The following is a 21102-nucleotide window of genomic DNA, read 5'->3' as shown; positions in this document are numbered from 1 at the left end:
CTGGTTCCCATTAGCGGGTTATGATGCCAGGTGCTACTAATAAGGTACATCGGCAAGAAACAAGAGCCTGCTAAGCTGTCTCTCCAACTCTGGAAGCAATCAGGCCTGGGCTGCAGGGCTGGGGAGGGGCCTTCTTTAAAGGAGGGGTTGGGGGGGGGGGTGGAGGGAGGTGGGAGCTTCAGCCACTGTAGACCCCCAGCAGCATCTAACCTGCTGAATGGCTTAAATAAATACATTTCCAACAATCCCTCCACATTTCCCCCAGCTACCATAAAAAGACTCCCCCAAATTAACACTCATAATGTTTCCCCCAGCTCCAGGCCTGATGGATCACCGAGGGCCATTACACTCGGCCACATCTGCTTCTCACTACGGCAAGGAGAGTTGTGCCAACGGGCCTAATGGCACTAAGATCACAACGCTCAGCTAATCCACTTAGAGGCCAACAGCAGGAGAGGGTAGCTGGGGGCTTGGAGCGAGAGGCTCCCTTGTCAGGCTGGGGTCACAGGAGAAGCGGGAAGCGTGGGGGTGGGGGGAGCTGGGGGCAGCCTCACATGTGAGTCCCTGCTGGGTGCTTCATGTTACACAGCACCCCATTTAACATGTTTGCACCACATTGAGAGGTAAGGGGCTACAACCTCACTTTACAGAAGGGGCGCCTGGCCGTTCAGACAGGTGAAGCCATCTACCCAAATCTGCCCAGATCCACCATGAGGCGTGGGCATTCAAACCCAAGTTTGAGATCCGTCTGTATGCCCCTGCTCTACACACCTTGTCTGCCTGCAGAGTCAGGGGTGGCGGGGTGTCTGTCTCATTCTTAGCATGCCTAGTGTATACACCCTTACTTATCACCTCGGACGCTCTAAATGACCCTAAAGAGGGGAGACCTCGAAACACTCCTTCCAATGGCCCACGACTCCTCCTCCTCCCATCAACATTTCTGTGACTACATACTCTAATAAAATCGCCAGTAATGCCCCCACTGTTTCAGGGAGTTCTTTCTCTCATCTAACCTGGATTCTTCCCACTACAAAGCTGGGCACATTCTGTCCCTGCCGAAGAAGGTCATGTCTTGAGAACAAGAGTTGAAATAGGGCAAGAAATTTAGAACCAAGCAGGTTTCTGTGAGTTGTTAGCCGAAGTTTCCGTGCTGACGATCAAGTACTGGATTCCCTCTTGGCAGCTGCAGAGATAAGCCTCACATAGGCAAAACCCAACCAGAGTTTTTCCAGACTGAGCCAGCATAATAAGGACACGGGGGTTTTTAAGGGGAAACAGTAGAAAGGGGTATTTCTGATTATGCTGGCATGAAATTAACGGCACGGGATTTTTATTTTTGTAAGTGGGTTTCTTTTTCTCTCTCTTTTTTTCTGTTTTTGAAGTCAGCATAAACCCCCTTTATCGCTAGAAGCTGGCCTCTCCCTGTGTCTGTAAGAGATGACGGACTCCTGTGACCCCAGTGCCCTAAGACACAAACCCTTCCAGGTAATCAGTACTCTCCCTCCGTCTTCTCAGGCCACCGGACAAAGCCAGGAGGCCAGATCTGCCCAAGCGGTGAGCCTCCTGGTTAGCAACTTCAGGGAACATGGAGCTGGTCCTTCCTGTATCCCCCCTTCCCTTCTGATTCCATCAGGGGCTGAAGATCCAAGCGGGACATTGTAGAAAGAAGTATGAACATGAAGCCAGAGACCTGGGCACAAACCCTGGTGCCACCCTTCACCGTCTCACCAGGGGACAGTCCATTAACCTCTCAGGCTTCCCTCTGCCCATCAGGGAATGGGAAACAAATATCTAGCCCCAGCGGGTGGCTAGAGGTTCTGAGCAGATACTGACTACGAATGCACTTAGCATGTGTATCAAGCACTCAAGGCGATATTTGCTGAATCTGCCCTTAGAAGCATCCTGCACTGTAGGGTGGGGATGGGAAGGGGCTCTGCAGCATGCCGCCCCCAAAGCCCAGACTTCTCTAGGTGAGGAGGCATCTGTGCTCCCATCACAGTGATTTGCTGGCCTGGCCACGTGCACACGCGATAGGACCCAGCGTCGGTGAGTAGCCTCAGCATTCATAACTGATGACAGTGGAGTGCTGCCCAGCTAAATTTAAAAGAAGGCTGCAATGACTCATCAGGCTTCAGGTCAATGGGACAAAGAGTACCCTGGCCACAGTGCCTCAAGAGATCAGCTTTTCTGGGGGAAATGCAGGAGCTCACGGTGAACCAGCTGCAAAAACACCAGCAGTTCTCAGGTGCTGGATAAATGGACACCTCTGAGGGCAAGCAGGACCTCAACCAACAGGAACACAAATTTTACCCGGCACCGCCAGCTTCACACCAACAAGGGCCGCAAAAATACAACAGCAAACACTTGCTCTCTGCTATTCTTCCATGCTCGTGACAAATATTTAGTGATTAATTCCTGCAACAACCCAGTGAGTAGGTACTGGGTTATTATTCCCATCTTACAGACAAAACAAGCAAAGAAAGGTTAAGTAACGTAACCATAGTCACACAGCGGGTAAGCGGTGAAATCGAGATTCTGACCCAGATAGTATAAGTTGCTCAAAATGCCCATCACGAAGTGTAAAATGTGGTGCTGGAGGGTGGGGATCGGGGATGCGGAAGTAGATTTTCCTTACTAACAAAATAGATGCCACTGAGTCAGAGTTTTCACTTAAAACCGCCAAAACAGAATTTGACTACAAAAACCTTTACTTATCGTGGAAAATTCCAGAACCTTCCAATGGGCAAATTGAGGCACTCGTGTATTCATTTAGCAAGACTTTTTATGTCTCACACGTGGGCTTTCGGTTGGACTTGTTTTAAAGTCATTAATTTTTTTGAATTAAAATAACTGGAAATGTTTTTCCCCTGAATTAGCAAGAAATCCGAGCTGTGAATGGAGGTTTGATTTTAACAGTTTAGGATAATCACTATTTTAAAGAGTCATAAATAGCTTTCCTAGAACAAGCAGGAGGGAAAAGTACTGCTGAACTAAAGCTTTCTTCCCCTCTCCTTCTAGCAATTAGCAGCTCCAACCAATAGTGACAGCGAGTTAAAATGGGACTTTTCACTGAGATGAAAGAGTAGGCAACTTTCTTCCATTAGAAAGAAAGTAAAAGAACTCATCTTCAAACTTCCCAAGAGTTCAGTCTATATTGCAGATGACTCAGTAACCCTAAGCAGGTTGAAGCATTAAAAAACAAAGTCAGAGCAGACGGAATCAAATCAAACTGACCCTCTATTTCAGCTGGCTGACTGCCAAACCAGATTCCAAAACAGAGAAAAATTCAAATAACCAAAATGACTTCATGAAGATATAAGCGAGTGCCAAAGGAGCAAAGGAGAAGTTTTTTTTTTTTAAAGAGTTAAACAAACCAGAAATAGCTCATCCAAGGGCCTGGTTTTACAAATTAAGACATTAAACTCCAGATTAAAAAAAGAGACAGAACTGAAAAACAAAAAATACAGAACCAGCCTCCCAAACGGCAGGACACAGCACCGCAAAGCCATCTTCCCAGCCAGTGACCTCCTGAACAGACTAGATTTCCAGGAGCCCAGGAGCTTATAAACTTAAGTCGTGCATCATCCCCCAAAGGATACTTCCTGGAAACAGAAATGGTTTCAGCAAGGATTTGGGCAAATCTGTGAATGACAGAGCAGCCGTAAATAGCTATTAAGAGACGCCGGGCTCCACCTGACCTTTAGGATTGACGTCAAGGAAGAAGAGTGGCAGCCTCCAATGGCGGTATCTTAGGGATGGCATTGGCGCCCAAAGACTAGGTCAGATGGATCTGACCTAGAATGGCAATGCCCATGTGCTTATAAGGCCTGGCGTGGGGCACCGGGGACTGCGAATTAGACGGAGAGCCGAGCTCCTGTCTCTAGCCATTTATAGACAGCTATGTGACCTTGGGCATGTCACTTAACTCACTCACAGCCCATTTTCCTCATCTGTAAGTTGGAGCTGATGACGGTGACAATCCCTTACCCAAATCCTTGGTGCTTTGGAAATCTGAACTGTTCAGATTTTTAAAAGGTACTATGGGGCCTTGAGTGTACGCCAGGCCCAGAGTAGTCTAGGGAACCACTCCGTAATCAAACACATTAATATTTTTGCGGCAAAACATATGAATATTCAAAATAAGCGAGATAAATATAGCCTCACCTCAGTTCAGTTCAGATCAGGTTTTGCCACTAAATGAGTTCGCTGCAAACTTACACAAAGCGTTTTTAGCTTTCAGAGGTTCTCAGACGACTTCACCATCACCGGTATGGAATGAGAGACCTGCACCCGCTGAGGGGAGGCTGGGAGGTTAAGAGAGATAAAGTCATTAAAGGTGGTTTGCAGGGGCTTCCCTGGTGGCTCAGGAGTTAAGAATCCGCCTGTCGACGCAGGAGACACAGGTTCGAGCCCTGGCACAGGAAGATCCCACATGCCGCAGAGAAACTAAGCGCAGGCGCCACAACTACTGAGCCTGTGCTCTGGAGCCCGGGAACCGCAATTACCAAGCCCACGTGCTGCAACGACTCAAGCCCAGTGAGCCCTACAGACCACGCTCCACGACTAGAGAAGCCACCACTGTGAGAAGCCTGTGCACTGCAACGAAGAGCCGCTCCTGAGCACCGTAACTAGAGAAAGGTCCACACGGCATCAAAGACCCAGTATAGACAAAAATAAACAAATATTCCTAAAACAGGTGCCTTGCAAAGGAAACAGTGGGGCAACTGATAAAAGGCATTATTAACATTACTGCTGGGTCTTCCTGGGTGGTCCAGTGGTTAAGAATCTGCACTTCCATTGCAGAGGGCATGAGTTCAGTCCCTGGTTGGGGAACTAAAATCCTGCATACCACATGCTGCAGCTGCTGCTGCTAAGTTGCTTCAGTCATGTCCAACTCTGTGCGACCCCATGGACAGCAGTCCACCAGGCTCCCCCGTCCCTGGGATTCTCCAGGCAAGAACACTGGAGTGGGCTGCCATTTCCTTCTCCAATGCATGAAAGTGAAAAATGAAAGGGAAGTCGCTCAGTCATGTCCAACTCTTAGCGACCCCATGGACTGCAGCCTACCAGGCTCCTCCGTCCATGGGATTTTCCAGGCAAGAGTACTGGAGTGGGGTGCCATGGCGTGGTCAAAAAATAAATAAATAAAAATAAATTTAAGTACATTAAAAAAAATATTACTACTATGGCTATCATTATCCCACTGGAGGCTCTTTTCCAAATAGAATCTGGTAAGACCTCAGCAGTGCCTAAAGCTGGCAGAATGATGAGAAGGGACCAAGAATTCAGGGCAACAACTAAATTCTCCAAGTGGCCTAAACCAAGGTCAACAGTTACCAGCCCTCTACATGGTCAACCACCGAAAACCATACAGCTGGCCACCTGAAAGAGGCCAAGGCAAGGGCCAGGCAGGACCTGATAGCTCAGCAACACGGTCATGCACTCTGGACCTGGCCTGAGGAGCCTCTGCACAGGGCTGCAGTCCTGAGTGCAGAGACAGGGCTGGGACCACCTCTGGGGTTTCCGAGGATGCTTGCAAGAACCAGACAAGAGCTCCTCCTGTGTGTGTGCAGGACACGCAGTGCTGATTCGAGGGCTTGTCTGCAGGAGATCCAGAGGTTCCTGGGAAGCCAGATCCCACCCTGATTCTGTGGCACTTTCATTCAGAAACGTATTAAGACCAGGCTGGGAATTCCTTGGCAGTCCAGCATGTCAGGACTACTCACTTCCACTGTAGGAGGCACGAGGGTTCAATCCATGGTCAGGGAACTAAGATACCTCAAGCCACACAGCATGGCCATAAAAAAGAAAAAAGACTTAGGCTCATGAGCCTGGGGAGACTCCTAAGTCAATCACATTATTCCCGATAATCTTATCACATGTACGTGGCTCTGAGAAGGAGACTGTGCACCTGGCCTAGTTCAGCTGGTCCCCAGATCAGATCCAGACAAGGTGACATGCAGAACAGGCCCAGCCTTCCAGGGAGAGAGGAGACAGAACAGAGACCAAGCTTAAACAAAGTGCTATTCACTCAGTCGTGTCCGACTCTTGAGACCCCATGGACTGGGGCCCGCCAGGCTACTCTGTCCACAGAATCCTCCAGGCAAGAATACTGGAGTGGGTTGCCATTCCCTTCTCCAGGGGATCTTTCTAGCCCCGGGACTGAACCCAGGTCTCCCGCATTGCAGGCACATTCTTTATCATCTAAGCCACCAGGGAAATTTAGAGAAGGAGAGTCCAACACTAAAGAGACCCCTCCCTCCCTCAGACATTATCTTCTGCGGATGTGAGCCTGCTGGGGAGCTTTTAGAATCCAGCACTTGCTCCTGCATCTGCCTGGAGACAGATCTGCTTATCCAGCAGGCCCTCTGACTATTCTGACTTCCTTCCGGATCCTTTAGGCAGGTAAGCCCCATTTGATTTACCCAGGTAGCATCTCTGTGTGGGCTTCCTATCAATCCATCAGGCCACATCTGACAGTGCTGTTACATCTCACCATGCACTGCAGGGACCATAAGTTTACGAAGTTTCACTCCAGCTGTCTGTCACCCCAACAGGCTCCCCTCTCCCCAGCTTGGAAGCAAGTCACAAGGAAAGCACACTGATGTGATTCTATCACACACCTTCCTGCCTGCCTCCCTTCCCTGCACTCTCCTCCTCCTTCCTCTCCGTGCCCTTCTGCCCATCACCTGCCACCCCAACCCGGCAAGAAGAAAAGCGACTACCACAAGCCGGTACCTAACCTTTACCAAAGCTCTAGCCTACTGGTTTACCAACAGAATAAAATAAATCCTGTAGCCTGTTATTTCATCATGTTCTTCACTATCACATTCACAGCCTCCTGACATCAAAATTTCCCACTCTGATTGTTTTGTCTTGACTTTTTTGTTTGTGTTATGCTGGCAGCTTTACACAAGAGAACAGCAGGAAATTGGGAAGCAGCACCTTCATCCTGGAGGTCTGAGAGGGAGAGAGGTGAAGCCTCCTGAAAACATGTCAGATTGGGAGCCAGGGGCTGCCAGTGAGAGCGAGGGAGGAAAGCATGCGGGAACATTCTCTCCGTCCCTGATCTCCTCGGACCCCACAGTTTTCCACCCAGGGCACAGCCCCAGGCTCCAGCCTATGGGGCGGCGGCAGCCCACTTTCCACCCTCAGTTAATAGCACATTCTCCCGTGTCAGCAGCCCAGGGCATGACGCCAAGGATGCCAGGACCGGCGGCTCACCATCACAAGCTCAGAAGGACAGCGACATCCTTTGTACCACCTCCCAGTCAACTCAACCCCTCGATGGCAGGGCCATGGACACCACACTGTAGAACTCAGAGCCGTGAGGGTGAAGCAGAGACGAGACCCAAGCAAGGCGGGGGACTGAGGGTCCAGCCCTCACCCTCTTGGTTACTAAGTGCCAGTCGCAGCTCCAGGGATTTCTGGATGTTACTTCGTTAATCCAGCACCCCACCCTGCAGAACTCCTCCATTTGAAAGAAAGTAAAGCAAGACCCAGAAAGGTTACATAACGTTGCCAAGCTCTCAGTGCTAGACACGTTCTGTTACCATGCTCTGGTGGGGAGCGAGGTGTAGAACACAGCCAACCCTCCAGCTCTCCCCAGAGGAACAAGGGTCCCACAGAAAACTCCTGGGAGAGTAACATCTTTTGCAGCCCTCTCAGGTAAAGAGAAGCAAAAAGGATAAAGGAAGAAGCCAGGAAAAAAAAAAAAAACCTACTTTCCAGAGCACAGGGGTTGGGGAAAATGGGAAAAGGTAATCAAAGGTATTCAAAAAATAAATGAATCCTGGGGTTATAACATACAACATGATGACTATAGTTAACAACACTGCATTACATAATGAAAGTTGCTAAAAGAGTAGGTCTTAGAAGTGCTCAAGAAAAAAAATTATCTGACTATCGAGAGTGACGGACTTTAACTAAGTCAACTTATCATAGTGATCGTTTCATAAAATATTCAAATACCGAATCATTATACACCTGAAACCATTCTACGTTAACGAAATCTCCATTTTAAAATTACTTTCCACTATACCCCATTTCTCATAGCACATAACTGAAATAATTCACATCCGGAGAAGGCGATCAATGTATCTGGTCAAGTCTGGGGAGAGGGTTTCCTCTTTAGGAAAGTGTGAGCAAAAACAAACACAACCTCGGTCCGTTTCTGAGCAGTACAAGCATCACGAAGACACACCTTAGTGGCGGTTATTTTTCGCACCCGACCGGAAGAGAATCGGCTACGTGGAGCTCAGCGGCACTTTCCAAAAGGTAAGTCTCAGAAGACCTGACTAAGCGGTGCTGGAGGAGGTTCTGACTCAGCTTGGTGGAATCAGATAACCTCCAGGTGCCTCCAACTCCATGCCCCTACCTCCTCTCCCCCACACCCCCTCCTGAATGGTTAACAGAAGAATGAGGGGGGGCAGCGAGGAGAGGAGTGCAAACTGAAGAATCCACCCAAGATCTGCAGCACAGCAGGCAAGAGTGTGTGCAGGGAAATGTTATCACAGATGACAAAGAGAAATTGGATTTCCTGACACCCCTCGCCTGACCCAGGAACTGGAGGGTAATGTGATGGGCACATCAAACTCACTACAGATTCCCTCTGTGTTTACTCCACTTCTGATGAGCAATTTCAAAACCCTTCGTTGTGCAGACAAGACACTCTTTCGGACTGAATAACTCCGAGAGGCAGCAAAGTGCAAGAAGGTTAAGACCTGAATTTGAATCCAGCTCTGCCTCTCACTATCTACATGACCCCGGGAAAAGGTCTTATTATCTCCCTATGGACAAGAACATCATCTACCTGGGAAAACTGCTGTTAACAAAAATATGACTCTACAAAAAGCAACTGAAGCAGGCATGTCAAAAAAGCTATTTCACAGAGAAGGAAACAGAAGCCAGAGGGAAGCTGATGCTGGCCCAAAGTGGTATTTAATTCAATGTGAGTAGGGATGGGTTAAGAATAAGACTGCAAGCTGCAAAACTAATGTTTCTCATACCCATCCTTCTCCCTTGAATTTAAATCAGCTCCCCTGAAATGTGTTTACAGGGTCAGAGAAGGAAAAGGGAGAGGAGGCAACATTCCTGGTGATGACGGTTCACCAGGAACAACGTTCGGAACCTGCAGCCGCTCTTGGGTCTAAGCAGACTCCAGCCCTTCCCCTCCTCCTGAGCTGCAGACACGCCAGCCTTGGCAGGAACCACCACAGGGGAACTCAGGTACCTGAAACCCGGCGGAGTGGCCAGACCCCGGCCGTGGGCCCTTCCTCCTCACCCCACCTTTCCCTCCCTCCACTTTAGAAGTCTCTCCAGGCAGAGGAGAAAAGACTCAGCAGCAGGAAAAGCAAATCAGGAGCCCAGATGCAAAAAGAACGCAAAGAGCTTAGTAAAGACTGGGAGAAAGGAATTCCCTGGCAGTCCTACTACTGAAGGCAGACGTTCAATCCTCGGTCAGGGAACTAAGATTCTGTAAACCACTTGACGTGATCTGAAAATTAATAAATAAACATCAAAAAAAATTTTTTTTAAAAAGGAACTGGGCGCCTAAGTTCCCCCGTGTTCAGGAAAGACCCCAAGGTCTCTCAACAGACCTGGAAAGTGATCTTTCCAGGGGGTTTTTTCACAAATAGCAAAGAGAACAAGGGAGCCAGGCCCCAGGACTAGAGGACAGCTGGGAACGAAGGCGGGGCGGAGGCCAGAAATTCCGGGAGGGGTTGACGGGCGCAGAGGGGCCTACCTGTGCTGCTCCACGGCCTCGTTGTCAGGAAGCTCCACGCCGCATACACTGCACTGCTCCCCGACAGTGCGGCTCTCGGCCTTCATGCCCACAGCCAGCTCCCCCAGCTTGCTGAACAGCTCCCGCTGGATGAAGCCCTGGGGCAGCAGACCCCCGTAGGTGCTGAAGTCCATGGAGACAGCCAGGGCGGGCTGCACGTGGAGGCCCGAGGTCACCGAGGATGGCATGCTGAGCACGGCATCGGCCTTGTGGTTGGGCAACACGGAGTAGAGTCCCAGGTGCTTCTCAGCTGGGGGCGCAGGGGGCTCCAGTCGGCCGGGGGGCCCCTGGCCGGCCTCGACCGGAGGCGGCAGCTGCTCAGCACTCTCCTCACGTCCGTAGTGCAGCTCCCTGGCGCTGGTGATGACGCTGCTCCGAGTAGGGGTTCCGGGCCCTTCCTTGCCCCTTTCTTCCACCTTGTCCCCCATCCCAGCTGAGATGCTAGACTCCGCGGTCCCAGGGCTTTCCTGGCCAGGCACCTCATCCACTTGCATCATCTCCGGCTTCACCTCGGCCACCGCAGGGTGCCTACCACCCCCAGCCAGGGTCGGCTCCTCGGGCCCAGCGGGCGGCTGAAGTGCCCCCTGCAGGAGAGACTGTCCTATGGTCATCAGACTGTCCACTGCCGCCTTGGTGGGACTCATGGCTGAAAGGCCAAATGAGGTGGAGACGGAAGGGCTCTGGTCCACCATGGGCCCAGGGAGGCTCTGGGCCGCCACACTGGCATAGCCACTCTCCTCGCTGGAATGCTTCGAGATGAAGATGTTCTTCAGGTAGCGCGCCTTGCGGTCCTCTTCCTCCTCGGCCCCGCCCTCCGCCATGGTGGCCTCCGTGTCGTTGTCATCTGAGGCCTGGATGGTCTCCAGGATCTTCAGGCACTGCTCCTCCAGGTACTCGATCTCCAGGATCTCGGCAGCGTACAGCAGGTCATCCAGGTCTTCCGCCTTGGCTTGCAGCGTGGCCGTGTATGCATACTCCAGAATCTGCTGGAAGGTCTTGGGAGACAGGAAGTCCAGAGTATAGTGCTGGCTGTTGCGGTGGAAGAGGATCTCAAACATCTTGCTGGTGCAGGCCAGCACAGTCCGGTGGGCGTGGAACTCCTGGCTGTCCACCATGATGACCACATCGCACAGCGTCCCGGCCAGCCGCATCTGGTTGGCCTTGCACAGGAGCCCCGTGGGGTGGCTAGGGTTCTGCAGCTGGATCATGCCCATCTTTGTCAGATCCATGGTGCTCCCCGAGGCTTAGGCATGAGGCTCTCTTTCCTTCCTGGCTCTGCGTGGCGGGGCAGGGTGCGTTTCCTGGGCCAATGGCAAGGGCTAGAGGGGAGACATGAGGAAAGAGGCAAAAGAGATGCAAGAACAAAAGATAGATTAGTTACTGTCCCTAAAAGTAAGAATTCAGTCAATAGCCCCTGCCCCAAACCTGCAGCAAGACAGTCCTGGAGATTTTAACAGAGGGGAAGGGCTTCCTAGAAATCTACATGACTGCCTTTACGGGCCCAAGAATGATGGGAGTAAAGAGAAGGTTCTGCTGTATAGCACATGCCTAATTCACTGGTCTATGACATCTGTTAGAAGAAGTAAAATGAAAATTACAGTGGAGTCTTATGAGTCCTGAGCTTTAAGTGTGAGTGTGGGGGGCTCCTGTGCAAAGTCAACATTGATTGTGAGAAGATGCCCAGTGCTTAATTTAAATGAGTAAGAATTTAACCCCCTCTTCTAGTCAGTGTAGCACTCAACTTCACTTTCAACCCCCTGTGCAGCAAATCTCATCTTCAAAACAAAGTTTCTCTAAATCCTGCCTCATTGTGGTAGCCCCAGGAACAACACCCAGCCTAGCTGGGGCTAGCAGCCTAGAGTAGCAGCTCAAAGAAATCTACAGGCAAGGTTCCTCTCCTCCAGCCCACCTTTTCACCCTCAGTTAATGCCTTCCTGGGTTTCTACCCTTCCACTCTTCTCAGGGTTGCAAAGGGCTGATGAACCCACGCCCTGACCCTCTCCTTAGGCCCTAAGAGAAATACACACACATAGTCTATGAACTAGCTTAGCTCACTCCCAATCATGGGTACCTCAAAGTGACTGTATAAGTAATCCAAAACCTCAGCTGTGTAGTGTGTATGTATGTGTGTGCACCAGCCAGAGAAACAGAAACAGTTAACACACGTGCGTGCATGCATGCTCAGTCGTGTCCAACTCTTTGTGACCCCATGACTGTAGCCTGCCGGGCTCCTGACCAAGGAGTTTTCCAGACAAGACTACTGGAGTGTGTTGCCATTTCCGCCTCCAGTGGATCTTCCCCACCCAGGGGTTGAACCCACATCTCCTGCATCTCCTGCATCGGCAGGTGATTCTTTACCACTGCACTACCTGGGAAGTCTCAAGCACATGTGTCCACACTTATATAATGTGCCATACTTATATAATGTGCTGCACTTATCTCCTGCCCACAAGTGCCCAGTAGTGAGGAGGACCTGTAATATGCAGGCTAGGTACTGAAGGGCCTACAGAGAGATCCTAGAAAACAGGTACCCCTAAAGCCAGGAGTGCATGCGCTGGGAACACAAACCCCCAGTATCTCCCACAGGCTCCCGGGAGTGGGCAAGTCCCATGACCCAAAGAGGAATTGATGCTGGACTGCTACACCTAGCTCCAAGGGGTGAGAGAGGATATTGGCACCAGCATCTATGGTGTGAGTTACCAGCATGAAGGCAAGACTGAGCTGGAGACAAAGGCCTCTCTCCAAGTGCTCTTTGGGATCAGTAACAGGGCTCTGGGTCTCCCAAACCTGTCTAAAGTGTGTCTGAAAGATCTCACAGGCCCAGGTCCCTCCCAGCCTCGGCCTTGCTGTGGCCAATATTGCTGTGAAATCAATTGGGAGCAACGCAGAACAAGGGCTCTTGCTCTTGGAACACTGCTGGCCTCCGCCCCCAAAGGGAACCCTATTGACTCCAGGCCACAAATCTTACTTAGAAAGGGTTAACAGGGCAGTCAATCAAGAAGACACTTTTGCTCCCCACCCCGGGGTGAGAACGGAGGCCATGGTGGGGGGCGGTGACCATTCACAAGCGCCTTGCCACCATGCACTTTCCCCGCAGACTTTGGGTTTCAGAGAACTAGGAGGTAGGAATCGAAAGAATGGAAGCTAGTCTACCCGAATTCCTTCCCCAAAGCAAGCACCGTGGGTCCTGAAGGAAATCAGGGTGCCCTGATCAGCCGTCCCCGAAACCCGCGGCTCGGCGCCCGGGGGCCGGCTGGTGCTGGCTGCAGCGCCGTGCCCCTCGTCACGGCGGAAAGCCAGCGCTAACCAGCTCGAGCTCCGGGGATCGATCGCGCGCTCACACCTTCCCGCCCCTCACCCCCCACCCCGTTTCCAGCCACCCCCTCCGGAGACTTGGAGACGACTTCAGCAAACTTGGGGAAGCAACTTTTCCGGGAAAACCAGATGGCAACGAGAAAGGGAGGTGGGTTAGGAAAGAAGAAAAGCGAAAGAGACCCGGGCGAAAGGCAAGAGTTCAGGCGGGCCGAAAGCTGGGGCGAGAGAGGCGAGAAGGCGGACTCGCCTTGAGGCGAAGGGGAAGCACAAAAGCCCGACGAGTTGTGGGAAGAAAGGCGAGAAGGAATCTGAGGGCCCTCTCTCTCCGACCCAGGGCGGGGATCCCCGCGAGCGGCGGACAAGGTCCCCGGCCTCGGGCGGGTGGCGCCAGCAGCAGGCGCGCGCGGCCCAGGCACGTTGCGAGCGTTCCGGGGAGCCGCCAGCGAGTCGGTGCTGAGCGCGTCTGTGCGTTCCAGCGGGTCCGCGGGCCGGCGAGATCGTGCGCATTTCGAGCGCGTGCGGGAGCGTTCGAGGGGCTGTGAGAGCGAGCTGCCGGCGCGCAGGGGTGGGAAAGGCATCCCGAACGCATCAGGTGCAGAGCGGAGCACCCACCGAGCGCGGCCGGGAGCGCACAGCGAGCTCCGGCGCCACAGCCGGTCCCGCCGAGAGCCGAGGAGGGCCCGGAGCGCTGGAGACACTCCAGCGCTCCACCACGGAGCCCCTCCCCCCCAAACCCGGGGGGATCAAGTCCAATCAAGAAAAAGGAGCCCACCACGTTTTCCAAAGAGAAACAAAACCCAAGTGACTCCCAGTCCGGCTCCCCTCCGCCCCCAAAACCACTCCTCCGATCCTAGCTTCCCAGCTGGCGGGCGAATAAACACACAAATAAACCACAGCCCTATCTCGCGCCCGCGCACCGGTCGGCATACATATGAGCACCCACAGGCTCCCGGCTCCTCCGCCGGCCCCTGGTGGTACAAAGCCTCCTATTCCCAGCCCTGCGCTTGTGACCCCCGGCCCCGCAGACCGCTCTGGCCCCCACTTCTCACCCCGACTGTGCCCTGGAGTGGAAAGGTTGGGGAGGCAACTGCGCCCAAGCTGACAGCCAGGGCTCCCCCTTCCAGCCGACCCCCAACCGCCGGCGGCGACGGCTGCAGCAGCAGGAAGGGGACAAGCCGAATAAAATAAGGCAGAAGCCCAGCGGTCGAGTGGCCGAAGCGAGCGCGCCCCCCCACCCCAGACCTCTCCAGCCCTGGGGTGCCCGGGCGCAGAGCTATCTCTGGGCAGTGCGCCTCTCCCTGGCCCCCAACTCACCGCTGCCGAGCCGGGTGCCGTGGGGTGGGTGTGCGTGCCTCTTGGGGGTGTGTGCCTCTGTCTGGGAGGGGTGTTGCTGGGGAACTGTTGCTCTCGGTATCACGGCGGTAGCGGCGGCATCGCCCGGCAGTTCGCAGTACCCGCTCTCATCGCCCTCAACTCCTCTGTGCTGCGAGGTTAGCAAATCACCACCGGCTGCGGCGCCTCCGCCGCGTCCCACGTCAACGCCGAGCCCCCTCCCCTGCGAGGCCCCGGCGCCTCTCCATCTTTAGTGCTGGCGGCCGAGCCCGGCTCCCTGCCCACAGCTGCCCCCCTTCCCTCCCCCCTCCCGCGCCGTTCCCCGGCTCAGCCCGCCCCCCCCCCCCCCGCACTGGCCGAGCCCGCGCGCGCTCTCCGCCCCACCCCTCCCCTCCCCTGCAGTCCCCCTCCCTTCCCCGCGCGCCGCGCGCCGGGCTTCGCCTGACATCTAGCTGCTGCTAGGGCGCTGCCGGCCGCCGCTCACCGGCCAGGCGGAGAGGAGAGAAGGAGGAGCTCGTGGAGAGGCGCACCAGGGATTTGGGCGTCTCAGTGGGGGCAGTGGAGATGAGGGGCGAGGAGCTGCCCCCATCTTCAACCCCCAGAATTTTAATCTCCAGTGGGAACAGGTTTTGTTTCCCTGCTGCTTCCAGGCTCAGAATTTTGTTCTCCCAACGTTTGCCCCATGAGTGCGTGTCATCTCGCCTTTCACTTTTTTCTCGGGGCTCGGGACGGCACCCCTCGACCCCGGCGTCGTCTTTAGAAGCTCGTTTTCATGGTACCCAAGCCCAGCGCTTTGGGGCCTCCAGGCCTTCTGAGCATCCAGGCTGCGATTCGCCTCCAGGCGCAGAGTTCGCGGGCCCGGGTGAACCGAGTGCCAGAGGCTCCCGCGGGGATCTGTCGTCGAGGGGAGACGCCCCCATTTTAGCTGTCGCGACCCCTGGAGGCCAAGATCGAGGCGCGAGGGAAACTTCTTGCCAGTCTTGAGCATCCCCTAAACTTCCCCCCCACCCTCCCTTGCGCCGCCGCCCCCCTTCCCCCCGCCCCCGGCCCCCAGGGAACCTTGGCTGGAAGCAATTCCGCAAGAACTGCGCTCAGTTCGGGACAAAGTCTTCAGGGGGCGGCGAGTGAGAGCCTGGAGAAGCTCCGGCTCCCCAAAGTGCCTCCTCTCTGCTGATCGCTCCACTTTAGAGGGCGGAGCTGAGGTCAGGAATCCCTAGAGCAACCAGAAGACATGCGCCCTTCCGCGGGCTGCGGAGAGCCCCTGTCTTCACCCTTTCCTTGGAACTTGGCGAAGGTGGTGGGCGAGAGGTGGAAAACGCCCTTCTTCTGGGCACACACCTTGACTTCCGGCTAGGGTGAGGGCAGTGGTGGAGAGCGCCCTCGCTGGGTCTCCAGACAGTCGGCCCTGGAGGTCATACAATCTTCGCAATGCGGGGCTACAATCACGGAATCTGGAGTCCCCACCCTGTCCCTGACAAGGGGGTGGGTCAAAGGCTTCCCACCAGACTTACGCATGAGTATATCCCGATGCGCCCTCTGGCACTGCCCCAAACCGAGGGTCAGGCCCCAAGAATTAAAGCGTCTTGGAAGATGGCAGAAGCCCGCTAGAGGCAAAAATCCACTTCCGGCCTGGCAAGGCCAGCTGGCCAGAGTTTCCATCAGAACTGAGCCGAGTTCACAAGAGCTGCTAACGGACCAGACCGGAGAACAGGCAGCTCCATCCCAGCAAGCCCGTCCCTGTCTCCTCGCAGCAAAAGTGCTCAGACCTGCCTGCAGGAGTCGGGGGAGAGAAGCCACTTGAAAATAAAGAAAGGGAGTTAGTTACACCGCAGTGTCTGACGGATGCCAGGGAAAACCCAGTCCCTGGGTATTCTGATGAACAATAAAGAGCAGTCTATGATAGGGCTACTTTTCTAGCTAAGATCTACAGTCTGTAAGAGGAAAGAAATTTAAGGAAAGTTGAGAAAGAACTGGTGTGATAAACAACAAGGATTTACTGTGTAGTACAAATGGCTCAGAGGTTAAAGCATCTGCCTGGAATGCAGGAGACCCCGCTCAATCGCTGAGTTGGGAAGATCCCCTGGACAAGGAAATGGCAACCCACTCCAGTACTCTTGCCTGGAGAATCCCATGGAGGGAGGAGCCTGGTAGGCTACAGTCCATGGGGTCGCAAAGAGTCGGACACCACTGAGCGACTTGAGGACGACGAGAACGACAGGTAACTATAGGGGTTCCTGGTTGGCTCAGACCGGAAAGAATCTGCCTGCAGTGCAGGAGACCCAGGTTCAGTCCCGGGGTGGGGAAGGTCCCCCTGGAGAAGGGACTGGCTCCCCACCCCAGTATTCTTGCCTGGAGAATCCCATGGACAGAGGAGCCTGGCAGGCTACAGTCCATGGGGTTGCAGAGTCGGACACAACTGAGAGACGAACACACACACACACACACAGAACTATATTAAGTATCTTGTAATGACCTGTAATGGAAAAAATCTAAATATATGTATAACTGCATCACTTTGCTATGCACCTGAAGCTAACACAATATTGTAAATCAACTACAATCCAATTTTTAAAATAGAACTGATCCGCAAGGAGAACAAGAGGAGAGAGATGGGAGAAGAGAGGATGGTCCTAGCGCCTCACCAGGGAAATAGAAGGAAGCATTTAACTGAAGCATTTAGCTTCTGCCTAGATAGTACCTTCCGAAGGTTGCTACCTCTCTCCACGTCCACCTACTAGCCCCTCCTGAGTGCAGTAAGAGGCGAAGCACACAATTAACCCCTGATCTAATCTCCTATTAATCCTCAATCAGAGGCAGGGAGACTCTCTGGGGAAACAATGGGAAAGAAGAAATCCTCTGTGGCTCTGGACCCCTCCCCCCCAACCTCCATGCCATACTCACGCTATGTGAAAATCTCCCTTGCTTCATAAACTCGACCCATTAAAAAGCCCGGCCCTTGTTAGTAAGTGTTAAAGAGAGATTAATGCCCGAATTTAAGAGGTGGCGAAGGTAACAAAAAAGGAGGAAGGCAGGCGAGGCTTTAGGCTGAGTGCCAGCGTTGGGCTCCAAGCATTTCCACTTAGCACTGAAGGCTGGCTGCACAGCAGTTTGATAAGGTTTATTGGGCCCAGATAAAGTGGCAGCAGCTCCCCCACCAAAACTGGCACCATTTATAGCCAGAGCTGTGTGTCCTTGGGCCCTGGGAAGGCTGATGAGAATCCCCAGTTCAGAGATTTCATATGGCAGCACCTAAAAACCAGCAGGATGGAAAATTACAGCAGAAAACTCTCCTTCTCTCATTCTCTCTCTCTCTATCTCTCTCATGTTCATGTATCTGTAGTAGATTTTTTTTAACTTTTTTTTTCCTTGGGTGTGGTAAGAGAAACTGGGACATCAGTTTTGACAGATCCTAAAAATAGGAGAGACTTCAATCTTCCAGGGACATCATCCTGCTGGAAACAGAGGAACAGATGAGATGACCTTTGGGTGGAATTCCACCGCTAAAACATCTTATCCCTTCATCTCCTCCTTTACTCATGTACCTCCCTGTGGTAGCAGCCCTTCAGAACTCAGGTTGTGAACAGAAGGGTACATCAGGTCTAACTGATCCTACAGGAGGGAGACCGTGGGGATTATACCTCATTCTGAGCACTGTCTGTGAATCACACATGACCTGTATCGTTTCATTTAATCCTTGTAACAACTCTCATAATGCAAGTATTGTTCTTTCCCTCATTTCTATGGATGGGAAACCTGAGGCTCAGAGAGGTTAAGCACTTTACCCAAGACTACAGAGCTGTTAAATATCGGAGCCAAGACTTAAATCAGACCATTCCAACTTCAAAGCTCATGATCATAATTTCTAGGTTATATAGCCTCTGTGCTGTGCTTAGTCGCTCAGTCGTGTCCAACTCTTTGTGACCCCATGGACCATAGCCTGCCAGGCACCTCTGTCCATGGGGACTCTCCAGGCAAGAATACTGGACTGATTGCCATACGTTCCTGTAAGGGATCTTCCCCACCCAGGGATCGAACCCAGGTCTCCCTCATTGCAGGCGGATTCTTTACCAACTGAGCTACCAGGGAAGCTCCTATATAGCCTCTGTGGGATGAAAAAAAGGAAACAAGGGCTTTTAATTTCCCTTCTCCTCTTATTCCACAAAGACCAAGGCCTCCGCAACAGCCAGCCGAGCTGGGAACCGAACAGTTCTGCATTGAATCAGGCCACCAAGGAGGCAGACTTAGATGCCCAGATCGCTGCACTTTCTTTCCTCCTCAGAAATCTCAGTCAAGGAAGTCCTTGGAGATCCAGTGGTGAGGACTCTACACTTTCACTGCCGACGGGCCCAGGTTCACTCCCCAGTCAGAACCGCAAGCCGAAAGCTGAGTGGCGCAGTACTGGGGAAAAAAAAAATCTCAGCAAAAGTTGAGAAAGGAGTTTGGAATTACAATAAAATTCCAATTAAGTAGATGCCCAGGAAGAAGGTGATTGTGTTGTTTTGAGTATTCTGCTTGAGGGTTAACAAAACGTTCCAAACCATTTCGTTCCAGCTCCTTCGTTGGAAAATAGTCTTAAAATTGGAAGGTAAAATTTCTTATCATGAAAATGAGATCAAAGACTCCTGTCTTTGGGGGAGAAGCAGCCACTTCATATTTCTCCAAAACCTTGTGATACGGAATGAAAAATATTCAGGGAGGGATGCTGGCAGTAAAGGCCCTGAATGGAAAAAAATTAAAAATGTAAATAGTCTTCTCTACAATGGAGAATTCCAGGTTGCCACCAGAAGATGCACCAGGCAGTCATGTGTGCATACTAAGTCACTTCAGCTGAGTCAGACTCTGCAACTCTATGGACTGGAACCCGCCAGCTTCTCCGTCCATAGGATTCTCCAGACAAGAATACTGGAGTGGGTTGCCATGCCCTCTTCCAGGGGATCTTCCTGACCCAGGGATTGAACCCAGGTTTCCTGTATTGGCAGGTGAGATCTTTAGGCCATCACATACACTCTCAGATCTTTACCCCACTGGGGACTCTTGAGGGGAAAAAACACAGCAAGCCTATTGTGTCCATTTTTGGAGTCAAATGATCTTATGATGCCTCACGGCCATCACTGAGATATCCTCTAGATAGATACCGATAACGTTAAACACTAAGCAGAATCGGGAATTCTCTGACCATCCAGTGGTTAGAACTCCACACTTCTACTGCAGGAGGCCCAGGTTCAATCACTGGTCAGGGAACTAAGAATCCGTAAGCCACGAGACTCAACCAAAAAAAAAAGCTAAGCAGAGTCATATTTGCCCTCAGTGCATATGTTGATAGTTTTCTTTTGTTTTTCTTAATTTAATTATTTCATCCCACTTCTTTTCATCCCCCCACTAAAAAGCAGAGGAAAAAAAAAAAATCAGGCAAGGTGTAGCTTCTGGTTATTTGAAGTTTAGAAAAGAAAATAAGAAGATAGTTTCTTTGACTAGTAATTGTCATCTTTTCCCAGTGGATGTCTGGTTAGTGATATTTACACCTAGGCTTCTCCTCCAGGTACTAAGAATGCCCTTCTTTTCTGTAAGGCAGAGAGTGTTTCAAAAGGAAGAGATGAGGGGTTATTTCTTTTAGCCCCAGAGGCCTTGGGTCACTGTGACCCCAAGATTTTGTGACTGAGGAAGAGAAAGCTTTTTCTTTTCTCTCTCCCACCAGCATATTGCAAATGGTGCTGGGACCTAATGTTGTCAACTCAAATAGCAAATCTGAGTTGTTATTAGTGCAAAGATGCCCTGAGGGGGTAGGCAGTGTGGATGAAATCTGCAATGGATGCTATGGGGAAGTGTGCTTATAATTATAATGGGATTTAATGTACACTGGAACCAGATGATGACAGCCGTTTAAAAAAGAGACGCTTAATAAGAGAGGTCCCTTAATGACAGGCAGCAGGGCTCCGGTTATTAGGGAGAGGCCCTGTGTTTCACTGGGTGTCACAAACCGTGTGCCAGGTTGTATGGGGTTCCAAACAAAGCTTTGGGGTGAGGCATACAACCATGGCTGTCAGCTCTTGGGCATAATGTTTTAATGTTGTCTCTGAAAGGGACATTTGCACGCCAGGGAAAGGCAGTTCTCCCCTTCAGATACACACAAGCACAAACCCTGGCCCCAGGCCAACACTGAGTAGTTTTGGCGTTTTCTTGTAATCTGATTTGTTCTGAAAAAGACGGCCTCAATTTCAAAACTAAAATTTTGTGGCTGTCGAGGGGCGCATACAGTATGCATGAAGTGAAGCACCAAGACTCTCATGACAAGTAACGGGAGGCCCACAGTGAAATCCCCAGTGCTGTGCTTAGTCGCGTCCAACTCTTTGCATCCCCCTGCAGCCCGCCAGCCTCCTCTGTCCATGAGGATTCTCCAGGCAAGAGTGCTGGAGTGGGTTGCCATGCCCTACCTCCAGGGCATCTTCCAAACCCAGGGATCAAACCCAGGTCTCTCACATTTGCAGGTGGATTCTTTACCAGCTGAGCCACAAGAGAAGCCTGCAATCCCCAGGCACCATGCTGAAAATTAACCCCTGAGTCTTCATCAGAAACAGGATTTTTTTTTTTTTTTAACGCTTTGGTGTTTCTTTGTGGGGAGGTCAGGAAGAAGGGAAATATGTAACATTTTCTTGTGCTTTTAAACTTTAGTC

The 21102-nt window shown here is 52.0% G+C and overlaps 1 protein-coding gene across 2 annotated transcripts in view; it reads right to left on the bottom strand.

Annotated features, from left to right (window-relative positions):
* ZBTB16 (zinc finger and BTB domain containing 16) overlaps window positions 1-14684 on the bottom strand; it is a 198256-nt gene extending 183572 nt beyond the window's left edge. For both annotated transcript variants that reach the window (XM_052652766.1, XM_052652767.1), the window contains exons 1-2: window positions 14414-14684; window positions 9746-11103 (exon numbers count right to left, since the gene is read on the bottom strand). In XM_052652766.1, the coding sequence (XP_052508726.1) occupies window positions 9746-11013 (1268 nt within the window). In that variant the 5' untranslated portion in view covers window positions 11014-11103; window positions 14414-14684. The remainder of the gene's footprint in view (window positions 1-9745; window positions 11104-14413) is intronic.
* Window positions 14685-21102: the final 6418 nt, after the last annotated feature.

Source organism: Budorcas taxicolor, chromosome 15 (assembly GCF_023091745.1).
Source record: "Budorcas taxicolor isolate Tak-1 chromosome 15, Takin1.1, whole genome shotgun sequence".
Lineage (NCBI taxonomy): Eukaryota > Metazoa > Chordata > Mammalia > Artiodactyla > Bovidae > Budorcas > Budorcas taxicolor.
Note: the sequence above shows the minus strand (reverse complement) of the source record. Positions and strands in the feature narration are given on the sequence as shown.